Source organism: Microtus ochrogaster, chromosome 7 (assembly GCF_000317375.1).
Source record: "Microtus ochrogaster isolate Prairie Vole_2 chromosome 7, MicOch1.0, whole genome shotgun sequence".
NCBI lineage: Eukaryota > Metazoa > Chordata > Mammalia > Rodentia > Cricetidae > Microtus > Microtus ochrogaster.
In genome coordinates, this window is record NC_022014.1 from 18,397,760 (window position 1) to 18,410,606 (window position 12,847).

Below are 12,847 nucleotides of genomic sequence, written 5' to 3' on the forward strand. Positions count from 1 at the left end.
TGCTCTTCAGACTCAAGAGGGAGGGGGAGGGGGGGAGGGGAGAGGAGTGGGAGGCTGGGATGAGGCGGAAATTTTTTTTCTTTCTCAATAAAAAGAAAAAAAGGAGAAAAAAAAAAAGAAACTCATGTATCAGTGCCCAGTGCCACAATGGGCTGAAATTTCTCAAAAAAAAAAAAAAAAAAAGAAATGGTGCTGGGGAAACTGGATATCCACTTGTAGGAGACTACCTCCATCCTATACAAACCAATTCAAAGTGGATCAAAGACCCTCAAATAAGAGCCAAATCTTTGAAATTAGGCAACAGACTACAAGATCTGAGGCTAAGGAGATGGTTCACTGGCAAAGTGAAGACAGAGCACCAACATAAAACTGATTGTGGCTGCGCTCCTCTGTAATCCCAATGCTTCCAGTCCAAGGATCCTGGGAGTTGGCTAGAGAGCCATTCTGGATAGAATAGAAAACTCCAGTTTTATAAACTTCATTTTATTATTTTATAAAAATTTAGATTTATTTTTATTATTCTTAATTGTGTGTGTATGTTTCTGTATATGAATCTGTGTACCTAAATGCAGGTGCATGAGAAGGTTAGAGGCACCAGATCCCCAGAACTGGAGTTACAGATAGTTGTGAGCAACAATATGGGTGCTAGGTATTGAACTCAGGTTCTCTGGAGGAATAGTACATACTTTTAACTACTGGTCCATCTCTCCAACCCTTGATAATATTTTGCTGTATATATACTGATGTTTTGTCCGCTGGTATATCTGTGCACCACTTGCATGCCTGCTCCTCATGATGAGCAGGTGAGGGCATTGAATTGCCTAAAACTGAAGCTGCAGATGGTCATGAGCTTCCGTGTGGGTACTGGAAATTGAATCCGGACCCTTTAGAAGAGGAGCACTTGCTATTACTCACTAAGCCATCTTTCTAGTCCCCAAGAGACCTTAATTTTAAAAATAAAAATATCATAGAAAGCAATAAAAGTAGATACCCAACTTCAACCTCTGACACCCACATAAATACACACTGGTGTGTGCACACACCTCAGAAAGGAAAACACTTATGACATAGTCACAGGCAATGATGTTCTAAACATAAATCTAATAGTAGCCTTAGGAAATAATAACAAAAACTGACCAAGAATAAAACATTAAACTAAAAAGATTATGTGAAGCAAAAGAAACAGCAGAGAAGAGATAGCCTATAGAATGAAAGAAAATAGTTGCTAACTATTCATCAGACAGATCAATATACAGAATATATTTTAAAAACCAAACCATCTAAACAATACAGAAATCACTTCATCCCACCACAGTCTGATAGCTATCCTCAAGAAAACAAATGACTAATAGTGAGGTTGTGGAAGAGGGGGAGAACCCAGACATTGTGGTGGGAGTATAAATTAGTACCAATGCTAGGGGATCAGAAAGGACTTTTTTCAAGAAACAAAATACATATGATTCAGCTACATAGTTGGACAGAGAAAGGGGCTAGATAATCAGCCTAGGTGCCCATCAGCAGGTGAATACATACAGATCTGGGCTAGTATTCAGCAACAAAGAAGAGCCGCACCTTGTCATTTTGGGGAAATTGGATGGAACTGTAGATAATGCTGTTGAGTAAAACCCAGACTCATAAAGAGAAGTGTTTCCTCTTTCACTCATCTGTGGAGTCTTGGGATGAGAAAAGATATGAAAGCAAAGGGAAAACTAGAAGGAGATGAGGAAAGCTTAAGGAAAGCAATGGGAGGATGAACTGATCAAAGTATGCTGTATGCAATATGAAAGCTTCTCAGTGAAACCCTTTCTTTTATACTACTAATATATATTAATTTAAATGTTTGAAATTAAGAAAATGTGATTACTAAAAGGAGCATCAGTCAATAACTCTGTAGCCTGAATAAGAAGAAAATCTCAAATTATTATAAAATTCAGGTTCAGTACCAGAGAAAAATCAATTAATTTAGCTCCATGTTAGTGCTGCCTAGGATATGGGGGGAATCCCTGTGGTGGGCAGGATTTTTAGATGCTCTACCTTCTGCTTCTTTGTACTCATGCCCTATGTGGCCCCTTAAATGTCTGCTGAAGCTCTCACTGCTTCCACCAAAGCAGACTGTGGTAGAAGTGGTAGAATGTCACTTTGAGGTTGTGACATGTGACTTTCGTCTTATACTTGCATAAGGAGTTGCTCTGTGACAGACTCAAATGGCAAGGAGCTGTTTAGACGTAGAAATGCAAAGTCATTCTCGTGTGTTGACCTAACACTACTTAATTTTCTCCTAGTTTTAAGGGTTCGTCCACAGATCCATTTGACCTCCTTTGAAGAGAGTCATGTTATTCATAAGCATTGTCAGTTTTGTTCTTCCTCATTGTGCTAATTAGACCCCCAGAGCAGTGTACTAAGAACCCGTGCTGTAAGCATCCTTGTCTTGTGTCTGTAAAGAGGATGCTTCCAGGGTCACCTGCTTGCAGGTGATAATTACTATTAAATTTTTAGTGAGTAGCCTTCCAAAGATGAAGACAGGCAGTCCCTTTTATTCCAAGTTTAGTAAGAATTATTATCATGAAGGAATGTTTTAGTAAACAGATTCTCTTCTCATCTCATCAGGCTAAAGAAATTTGCTTCTCTTAACAGTTAGCTCAAGTTTCAATGAGAAGCTTTCTGTTAAGATGACCGTACAGATTTTCCCTCCTTTGATTTTTGCCCTGTTCTTCCTTCATCCAGGTACAAGATGATCTCTGAATTCACCTGGCCTAGCCATGACCTTCCTTCAGACAAAGAGGCTGTCAAGAAGCTCATAGAACAATGTGGCTTTCAGGATGACGTAGCTTATGGGAAGACCAAAATCTTCATTCGAACACCCCGTACGTTGTTCACCTTGGAAGAACTCCGTGCCCAGATGCTTGTGAGGATTGTCCTCTTCCTACAAAAGGTAGCTTCATGTTTTATGTGCAAGAGGCCTTTGTATATTCAAACTTTTGCTAAATGTTTTTCTTAATTCAGGAGATGTATGGAGACGGTCTAGTTTGTGGATCTTCACACTCCTCACATTGCTCCCTCCACGTACTCGGCCATGCAACTTCAGAACTCAAAAAACATGTTGTCCTCTGGTGTTTAAGTGAGGCATCTAATTGGTCCACTTCTGTAATTAAACATTTTTTTTTCTCTCAGCCTAAATGCTTAAAGGACCTTTCAAAAATCTGGATTTTACCCCCTTGGCAGAGACCTTGGTGGTGGTAGTGGTGTTCTTAGTTGGACAGAACAGATGGCAGTCCTTTGTTCATCTTAGCTTGATGCCTGGCTTGGTGGCCAAAGCTGTTTCGTGCCTAGGGCACATGAAAAATCCTACATTTCAAAATTGTGCCAATATGTTTGTGGCCGTGCCGTAAGCAGTCCGTACGCTACACTACCTCAGATGTGGATTCCATCACTGCCCTGCTCCAGGCGACCTTCTCACTGCATGCATGTGTTCAGTCTTTCTACCCCAGCCTTCTCATCATGTGTGAGCAACGTGTAATGACTCACACTTGTAATCCTAGCACTCAGAAACGGAGGCAAGAGGATCACAAGTCTGAAACCAGCCTAAACTCTTAGACTACATAGTGAGTTCTAGGTCAGCCTGAGCCACAAAATAGTCCTTGTCTCAAAAGTAAAAAGTAATAAAGTGTATGTGTGTATATGTATATATATACATATGTATATAATGTGTATATTTTTTAATCACATTCTTCTAGAAGAATCGGGGTCAGAGCATATCTCTCTATGTAATTAATATAAGGACTGTCAGGTTCCTATTCAGAGCAGCTACCAGTTTGTACAACCACTACCAGTTGGTTATCTCTGTGAGGGTGACCGTGTGCCTATATCCCCACAAGTATGATATTACTCCCTACATTTTATCAGACTACTGTTGAACTTGAGCATTTCAGTAATTGGTTGATTGACTGGGGTCCTGTAAATTGCCTATTTATATCTTTTGTAATATTTGTATTCTTTGAGAATTTCATACAATGCATTGTCAGTAAATACATTCTTCTTCTCCTCCTCCTCCTCCTCCTCCTCCTCCTCCTCCTCCTACTTCTCCTTCCATCTTGTTTTTTCCTTCCTTATTCCTTCCTTCTTCTTCACCACCTTTCTACCCCCCTTTCCTTTGACCCTCCCCTATTGAGTCCAGTTTGTGTTGCCTGGGGAGTCTTAGCCTACACTGGTCAGTCTGCTAGGTCACATCATTGAAGGAAACTGACTCTCCTCCTGCTAGCTACCAAATGCCAATAGCTCCTCAGCTAGTGGTAAGATTGTGTATCTCCCTTCCTTCCTCCGTGCTAAAATTTTGTTTGGGTGGAGTTTGTAGAGGTCTTCTGCATGCTGTCACATCTTTTAAGTTCATATGTGCATCTACCCTGTTTGATCTGGAAAACACTATTTCCTTGATATTATCAACAACCTTTGGCTCTCACAGTCTTTCGGCTACTTCTTTCTTCAAAGATTCCTGAGCTTTGGTGGGAGTGGTCTGATTTAGAATTAAGTACTCCACAGTCTTTTGTTTTCTGTATGTTAACCAGTTAAGAGACTCTTGTGTTAATTTCCATCTACTGCAAGGAGTTTTTCTGATGAGGGTTGAGAGATACTCTGTATGCGTATAACAATAAGTCATGTTAGGGATCAATTTAATACTGTGTGTTAGCAGAATAATAGTATGGGGTTTTCACCTAAGGCCTGTGACATATCTATCCATAGGTTCTTGGTCCCTTAATAGTACCAAATACAAGTTCCATCTCATAGAGAAGGCCTTTGATCCAATCAGAAAGTTGTTGATTACCTCCATAGCATTCATAACTATTGTACCAGTGGGCCTATACTGTCAGGCCGGGAATTATTATAACTTGCAGGGTTCACACCTTGGTGAGATTGATGCTAACTCTTCTCTGGCATCGTACAAGCACCTTACCACACTGTAAACACTAACCTGCAGAGATGAAGCTTCCAAGTTAGTACCAGCGTGATGTCTCCTTGTTCTGTGACTCAAGTTTGTAGTGTCTTACAGTTCAGTTCTGGCGGATAACTAGGAGTACTGGCAATAGCTTGTGATACTTAGGGATCTATGTGACCTCAATGGCAAACTCAAAAACTTAGCTTGTTCCTGGTACTGAGATTTTTATTTGCTAGCATGAGATGTCTGTTTGGAGCATTATCCCCCTATTGTGGGGGTAATTCCAATAAACCTCTTTATATATACATCTTATGAAGTGTCTATTGTGGGTCTCTTGTTCATTTTCTCCAAGTTGGTGTCTTCTTGATAATAAGAATTCCTTGAATATTCATATTACCGTATCATTATAAATATATCCTCCTACTTTATAGACACTCAAATAAAATGTATCCATAATGTGCTTTGCTGAACAAAATCAACCTGACGCAATCAGATTCTTCGGTTTTACTTTATACTGTGGGCTTTTAAATTTCATCTGAGAAGAATTTCTTTGTTTCTAGGTCACAAAAATATTATTTTATATTTTCTCTCAAGAATTAGATGGATTTTTTTTCTTGAATTTAAGTCTTTAATCCTTTTGGAATCTATCTAGAAAGTGGTTTCATATAGGAATAAGTTTGGTTTTCTTTCATATGGCTAGCCGGTCTTCTTGTTGTGAGGTCAGCCCACCAGAGACCACCCCGCAAACACTCTAGTTTTTATTGCTGGCTGGTGGCTATCTGGAGACCTTGCCCACATCGTGCAGCCCTGAGCCTTACAGCCCTCTGTCTTTTATGCACTAAAACCACATCTTGGTTGTCACACTTCAGTTAGTGAGAAGCAGAACTATGGAAGCTAAAAGGCAAGGTTAGTGCATTTAAGAACTTTCCCAGCACAGTGGGTTAGGTCTTTGATGGAATAGGTCTTTGTTCCTCAGCTGGCAGATCTGCATCCTGGTTTTAAGGTCAGAATGGCACCTCTAACATGGCATCAGTTGTGCTAAGGTCAGCGGGCCATTACATTCTCACACCACCTCCTGCAAAGTCTACTCCTTCCCTTTGATTTGGGGGCCTTCTTTTATCTCATATTGACAATAGTGTTTTCCCTGGTGCTCTGCTCTGTTCCAGTTTTTCCTATTTGTCTCTTTTTGTGTTAATGCCACACAGATTTTACTGATATATGTCTTTATACCCAACTTCTTAAGTTGTGGATAATAACCCATACATGATTAAGTAACTGAATATAGGGGATAAAAAAAACTCTGGTGACAGTAAAAGGTTTCTGAACATGCAGTGACCAAAAATTAACTCAGAGTTAAATCTATAATGAATCCGAGGTGTTCGAGGCAGGGCTCACCCATGCTGCATTGTGCAATTTACTGCAGCCTTGATTCTGACACATGACACCTCCACTTTGTATTGTACAAGCCATCACAGCACCAACCAGTGCTGCCTGAAACACCTTTGATTTGAAGTCACCGTATGCTATAAATTGCAGTGTTAAATTGCATGCAAGTTGGCTGCTCTTAGAGAAACACAGTTGAACGACAGAAAATAAAGAATATTTTTCATACTTTCACTCTTCAGCGTGCATCAAATTAGTGTATCCTTAAATTGTATTATGTTAGCATGTTTGATCTTAAAAATTGCTCTTTGAATGGTTGGCTTGAGTTTCCTTTTAAAAAGGCACATGCCTTTAATCCCAGCACTCAGGAAGCAGGGGCAAGGGGATCTCTTAAGCTCCAGAATAGCCAGGGCTACACACAGAAACCTTGCCTCAAAAAAAAAAAAAAATAACAAAAATTGATAAGTGAACTTTTGACTCCTATGTCCGTTTCATTAGTATACAGATTTCCTTTTATCTTTAATAAATGATAAAAATGTACTTATTCCGGGGCTGGAGAGATGGCTCAGAGGATAAGGGCACTAGCTGCTCTTCCAGAGGTCCTGAGTTCAATTTCCAGCAACCACATGGTGACTCACAACCATTTGTAATGAGATCTGGCTGCTCTTCCAGAGGTCCTGAGTTCAATTTCCAGCAACCACATGGTGGCTCACAACCATCTATAATGAGAGCCGATGCCCTCTTCTGGTGAGTAGGCATACATGGAGGTAGAATGGTACATAAATAAATAAATGAACATGTAAATAAATAAATCCTTTAAAAAAAATTTTTAAACTGTACTATTTCAAAGGATTGTTTTAAAAGAAATTTCTTCATGGTTTATTATTATTAAATGTTTGATTTGTAAACCTATTTTACATATATACCTAAGAGTTATCTAAAACTTTCTCAGGTGTGCAGCAGGAAATGTTGAAGAAACCCTGTCTGAGTGCACAATAGGATAAACTCACCTTCTGTGCTTTTATTTCCTAAGATGGGAAGGACCACATATAGACCTTTATCCCACAATATAAATTTTGATGTGTGTAATAGGGGTCATTATACACAACAGTAATTTTTATTAGGATTGCATTGAATTTACAGAATCATTTAAAGGGATTAACAGTTGTGCAGTATGAAATCACCTCATTATGAGTACAAAGTATGTTTATTTAAATCATCTTCATTGACCTTTGGACCAAAAGAGGACTTAGTATCAATGATTAATTCATATATACTTTACTATTTTTGTTGCTAATATGGGTTTCTTATATTTTCTACATAATAATGTTGGTGTAGAGAATAATACTGGCTATGTTGGTTTTTCTGCATCCAGAGTGAAACATTTCTTAATTCATATTTGTTGACTAGTTTTCCTGAGTAAATGATTACATCATATGCAGACATAAAAATTATCTCTTCCTTTATAGTTGCCAAGGTGTTTCTAAGTGTTGGTCTCCATTTATTTTGCCTGGAATGGAAAATAACTTTTAAACTAGACTACAAATTTCTGTTTAATCCTCAAGAACTTTCCTTGTACCCGTTGCATTTTATCGTCTTGGTCTACTTCTGTTTTTTTTTCTTATGAATGTTTGCAAGCTTGTTTTTTTTTTTTTTCTGAAACACTGACTATTTTCATACAGCGGTCACGGATCTTCATGTCGTTTCCCTTGATCCTTGATGCTCATCTTTGATGGATTTTGTGGTGGTTGGGCTTATTGATTGGTTGTCTTATTGGTTTGGTATCTTTGGATCAAGACTTGACTGTGTAGCTCAGGCTTGACTTCATGGTCATTCTGCTTCAGTCTTCCTAATGCTGGAGAAAGTGTATACCCATGCCCAGTTATCTCTTATGACTTCGCTGTTAATTTTTTGTTGTATTATTTTAGATCTAATACTGTTTTTGCTTGGTCTTTTGAAACAGTCTAACTGGCATTGAAGGTAGTCAGTTCAGATCTACTTTCTTAGGAAGCCATCTGGAAGGGACATTTGTGTGAACATAACAATTTTGTTGAAGCTTTGTGTTTTCTCTTGTTTATTTTTGTGTCTGTGTTTTTCTTGAGACGAGTTTAGTATGTAGGCAAGCTAATCTGATACTCAATTTTGCAGTGTATTGAGATTATAGATATGTGTCATCTTGGAAGCTAGCTTTTTTGTGTGTTCTTTATGATGATTTGTTTTTATTTTGTGTCTGTTATAGAATCAATCTCAATAAGTTTTTCTTTAGAAAATCACCCAGGTTCTGCAATCATTCCCTCTTATGCTCACTTTCTTTTTCATTGTCAGCTTTAGTGATGCATTTTATTATGTTTCCCCATAAAAATGTGTCTCCAGTTTATGCTATAATTTTCTTACTTTTAGTTTACTAATTGTATGTATGTCAAAATAATGAAGAACAGAAGTGAGATTATCTTCTCCCAATTTCTTTCATGTGTGTTAATGACAGACAATGGAATTTGTTCTGGGATTTGTTTTTGGTATATATAGCTACTCTCACATTTAATTGTGTGTGTGTGTGTGTGTGTGTGTGTGTGTGTGTGTGTGTGTTAGATTCCTTTTGTCTTCAGTAGTTTTTTGTTTCGTTTTTTAAGATAATTATTTCATCATGGGAGCATATAGTTGTAATCTCAGCACTTGGAAGACAGAGGCAGGAGGATCACAAGTTTGAGGGAAGCAGGCTACATAATGAGTTTCAGGCAAACCTGAGCTATGTAAGAAGACCCATGTCAAAAAATCAAGAACTAGGAATCAAGCTCAGTACTTACCTTGTCTGTACAAGGCTCTAGATTCAACCTCCAATATACACACAAAAAAAATTGGGGGTCAGTGAAATGGCTCATGATATTGAGCTTGACTATCTGAGTTCAAACCAGGGGTTCACATGATAGAAAAAGATAAACGATTCCTATGGATTATCCTCTGACCTCCACTCATGTGCTATGGTATGTGCGTCCACACACGTGTACAATCACACAAATCTTGTTTGTTTGTCTTTTTCGAGACAGGGTTTCTCTGTAGCTTTGGAACCTGTCCTGGAACTCACTCTGTAGACCAGGCTGGCTTTGAAATCATTTTTTATTTTTAAAATCAATTCCAGGTAATGCATGTTATAGGCATATGTTATTTCACCTTCTGCTGTTGTGATTTTTACTTCTGTTGCTCAAGATCACACTAAGGATTTGATGGCATTTATCATATTAAATTAATAATGGTTGTCATCATCTGATGCTTGGTCTGCTCGCCATCTACAGTTGGCTGAAGCACGTGACTTTACAGATGGCCAGAGACAGCCTAAGCCTGCTGAGAGCAGAGCACGCCACTGCATATCAAAGCACAGTCCACACACATACCGTGGGCCACAGTTCCTGGCAGCCTGTCACGTACCCTGCTGTCAGTTTAGAACTGTGTTCAAGTATATTTTAAAAACTTGATATAATGTATTGATTATAAGTGTTTTTACAGAATAGTTTCAAAGGTGGCCCATGTATCACAAGGACTGCGCCTGTTGGCTTGTCTTGGTGAACAATTTAACTTTATCTGTACGTTTTTGCATTTATGTGTTAATTTGTGTTGTGTTTTGCATTTTTCCTGTTAGGTTATATAATAAAGCCCCCATCACAAGAACAATCTTGGGAAGAGTTAAGGGTGGTTCATTAACACTTAAGCTTACAATGAAGATTGTAAATTCAGGAACTGAGAATAACATGCTGTTAATTATAAGTGGTTTTCAAGATTTGTATACAGAACTGAGCAAAATAACCACAAGACAGACTGAACAGAATCATCTTCTAAGCGGGACTTTGCTGTTTCTGCAGCCCATTTGCCCCCTCCTCACAGGAATTTACTGTGAGGTAAATAGCTCCGTGAAGCTTTGCCAAGTGAGAGAGGAAGCCACGTGGAGTTACAGGCTTCTAAACAAAGCCTTCTCCCTTCTGTGTGAAACCAAACACATGCTTTGTTATTTCTCAGACTAAAAGCAAAATCATTATTTCTCTTTTAAAAAATTACTTTTTCCCTTAAAGAAACAAACCAAAAAGCTTCCTAAAATGGTATCTGACTGATGGCTGCTCTTCCAGTTACTTTACATAATGCCTACATCTTGTGAGAACCGTTTAGACAAGTCCATTTGGTAACCAAGGAGACTCAAACCACGGAGGGGCTGAGTACTAGATGGAGTCACACCGACCATGAATGCTGGGACTGGAATTCGAACCCAGGAACCTGCCTCCCACCCACACACCGCACTTGCCCGATAGTGGTGTCGTTCAGGATTCCCTGCTGCGAGGAAAACCAGGTGTGACTCACACGCTTTTTGTGAAACTAGCCACAAAGGTGATGATGAGAGAGCCAGTAAAGTCGGCAGAGTTCCTTGTTAAATAGCCTGCGTAGACATCTAGCAGTATCTGAATCATTCACCGTAAAACATGTGGACTGAGCTGTGCTTTTAGTAAAGTAGAGGAAAATGCTGATGTTGGGACCCTGAGTCAGCTCCTGACACGACAGTAATGAAATATGGTCAATGAGCGCTGTTTCCTGGTGGGTTCTCCGGAAGGAGATCCGGGAGCCCTGGGTGGGATAGGAAAGATGTGGCTGCTGACAGAGCAGCAGCGGGTGCATTACTGTGCAGCCCTGTTGTCTGTCTACTCTGCTGTGTTCACAAGGCGCATGCTCACAAATATGCGCTTGACCGTGCCTGACCGTTGACAGAAGCACAGTGTACCTTTGACCGGATGGTAGCCTCTAGCACTGTCTTTGCAGTATTTTTAATGAGTAATAAACATGTATTTGTTCGTTATTTCTGAATGGGGATATGAAAATGAGCAAGACCAGGTTCCACCCACAAGAAGCCCAACACAAAAGAAATGTGTTAGCACTCAGACCAGTAAGATAGAGAAATTGTGATGCTCTGGAATAGGCAATGACTGCCAGAGGGACTCAGGAATGGATCCTGGCTGAGCTGAGGAAAAGGCTTGGGTGGGAGAACCAAAAGTTTGCCAAAATCTTAGCTTTTCTAGGTCTGTGTTTTACATAAAACTATATTTCTACTAATATAGTAGAAAAGAGACCATGAGAAGGGAGGAATAGATCTTAAGGAAGCCAGGGGATGCATGCAACATGAAAGCAGGGGGGAAGATTATCTAGGAAGAGGAAGGGAAAAGCAAGAAGGGGATGGGAGAGGTTAATAAGAACAAAGTGTATATAATGCCATATATGAACAAAAATGCCGTAATAAAGCCTGCCACTTTATTGGGGAAGGGGTTTCATTTGTTAAAGACAGGGATCTTGTATAGCCAAGACTGGCCTCAAACTCACTAGGATTGTTCTGAACTGCTGATCCCTCTGCCTGCATCTCCTGAGTTCTGGGATTATAGGCATGCATCATAACAGCCAGAAAAATCCATTATTTTGTTTACTGTCTCAGTTACTTTTCTATTGCTATGAAGAGACACCATGACCAATTCAACATATAAAAGAAAGCATTTAATTTAGGGACTCACAATTCCAGAGGGTTAGAGTTCATGATCATCGTGGGGGCTGAGGGAGCACAGCAGCAGGGCTGCCTGAGAGCTTATCTCCTGATCCATAGGCATGAGGCAGAGATGGGGAAAGGGTATCTGAGTATGGTGTGGTTTTTAAACCTCAGCCCAATGACACATTTCCTATGGCAAGGCCATAGTTCTTCCCAAACAGTTCCACTAACTGGGTACAAAGTATTCAAATATATGAGCCTATAGGGGTCATTCTTTTTCTTTTTTTTTAAATCATTTTTATTTATTTATTATGCATACAACATTCTGTCTCCATGTATGCCCACACGCCAGAAGAAAGCACCAGATCTCATTACAGGTGGTTGTGAGCCACCATGTGGTTGCTGGGAATTGAACTCAGGACCTCTGGGAGAGCAGCCAATACTCTTAACCTCTAAGCCATCTCTCGAGCCCCGGGGTCATTCTTTTTCAAACCACCACAGTAACCTTTTCTTTTAAAAAAAAAAAAAGTCTTTAAAAAAGAGATATGTTTATAGTAAGGACAGATCTTAATCTCTAGTAGACTGACAATTTGTACAGTTGAAGTTTAATAGAGCTGGATTATTGATACTAAAGCAAATTAACTGACTCTAAGGTTCATGGGTAAAATAAACTTCCTATGACAAATATAGATACAAGGTCTTGTACAAAAATATTCAAATTTGTCTTTCTTATAACAAATACAGACTTGCTCTTAGAATGGCTGAAATAGCCCTCCCCATGTTGCAAGAAATCTCTTGCCCTTCATTCAGATATCCAGTTGTGTAACTAGCTAGTACAGCAGCCAGGTGGACATAGCCTTCCCGTCAGCCTTACAGCCATGCGAGTGTTGACTAACAAGGTATATAGAGCTGACTCAGGACTTTCTTCTCAAAGCACCTGAACCCAGCCGACTCCCATCCTGCCAAGGTTGCTTGCTCATTAGTAAGTGCTAGTTGTGGCTGGCAACCTGATTTACACGTTTTGG

The 12,847-nt window shown here is 39.5% G+C and overlaps 1 protein-coding gene across 1 annotated transcript in view; it reads left to right on the plus strand.

Annotated features, from left to right (window-relative positions):
• Myo1d (myosin ID) overlaps nucleotides 1-12,847 on the plus strand; it is a 298,766-nt gene that overhangs the window by 134,838 nt on the left and 151,081 nt on the right. The window contains exon 16 of the mRNA XM_005349401.2: nucleotides 2,725-2,932. Within this exon, the coding sequence (XP_005349458.1) occupies nucleotides 2,725-2,932 (208 nt within the window). The remainder of the gene's footprint in view (nucleotides 1-2,724; nucleotides 2,933-12,847) is intronic.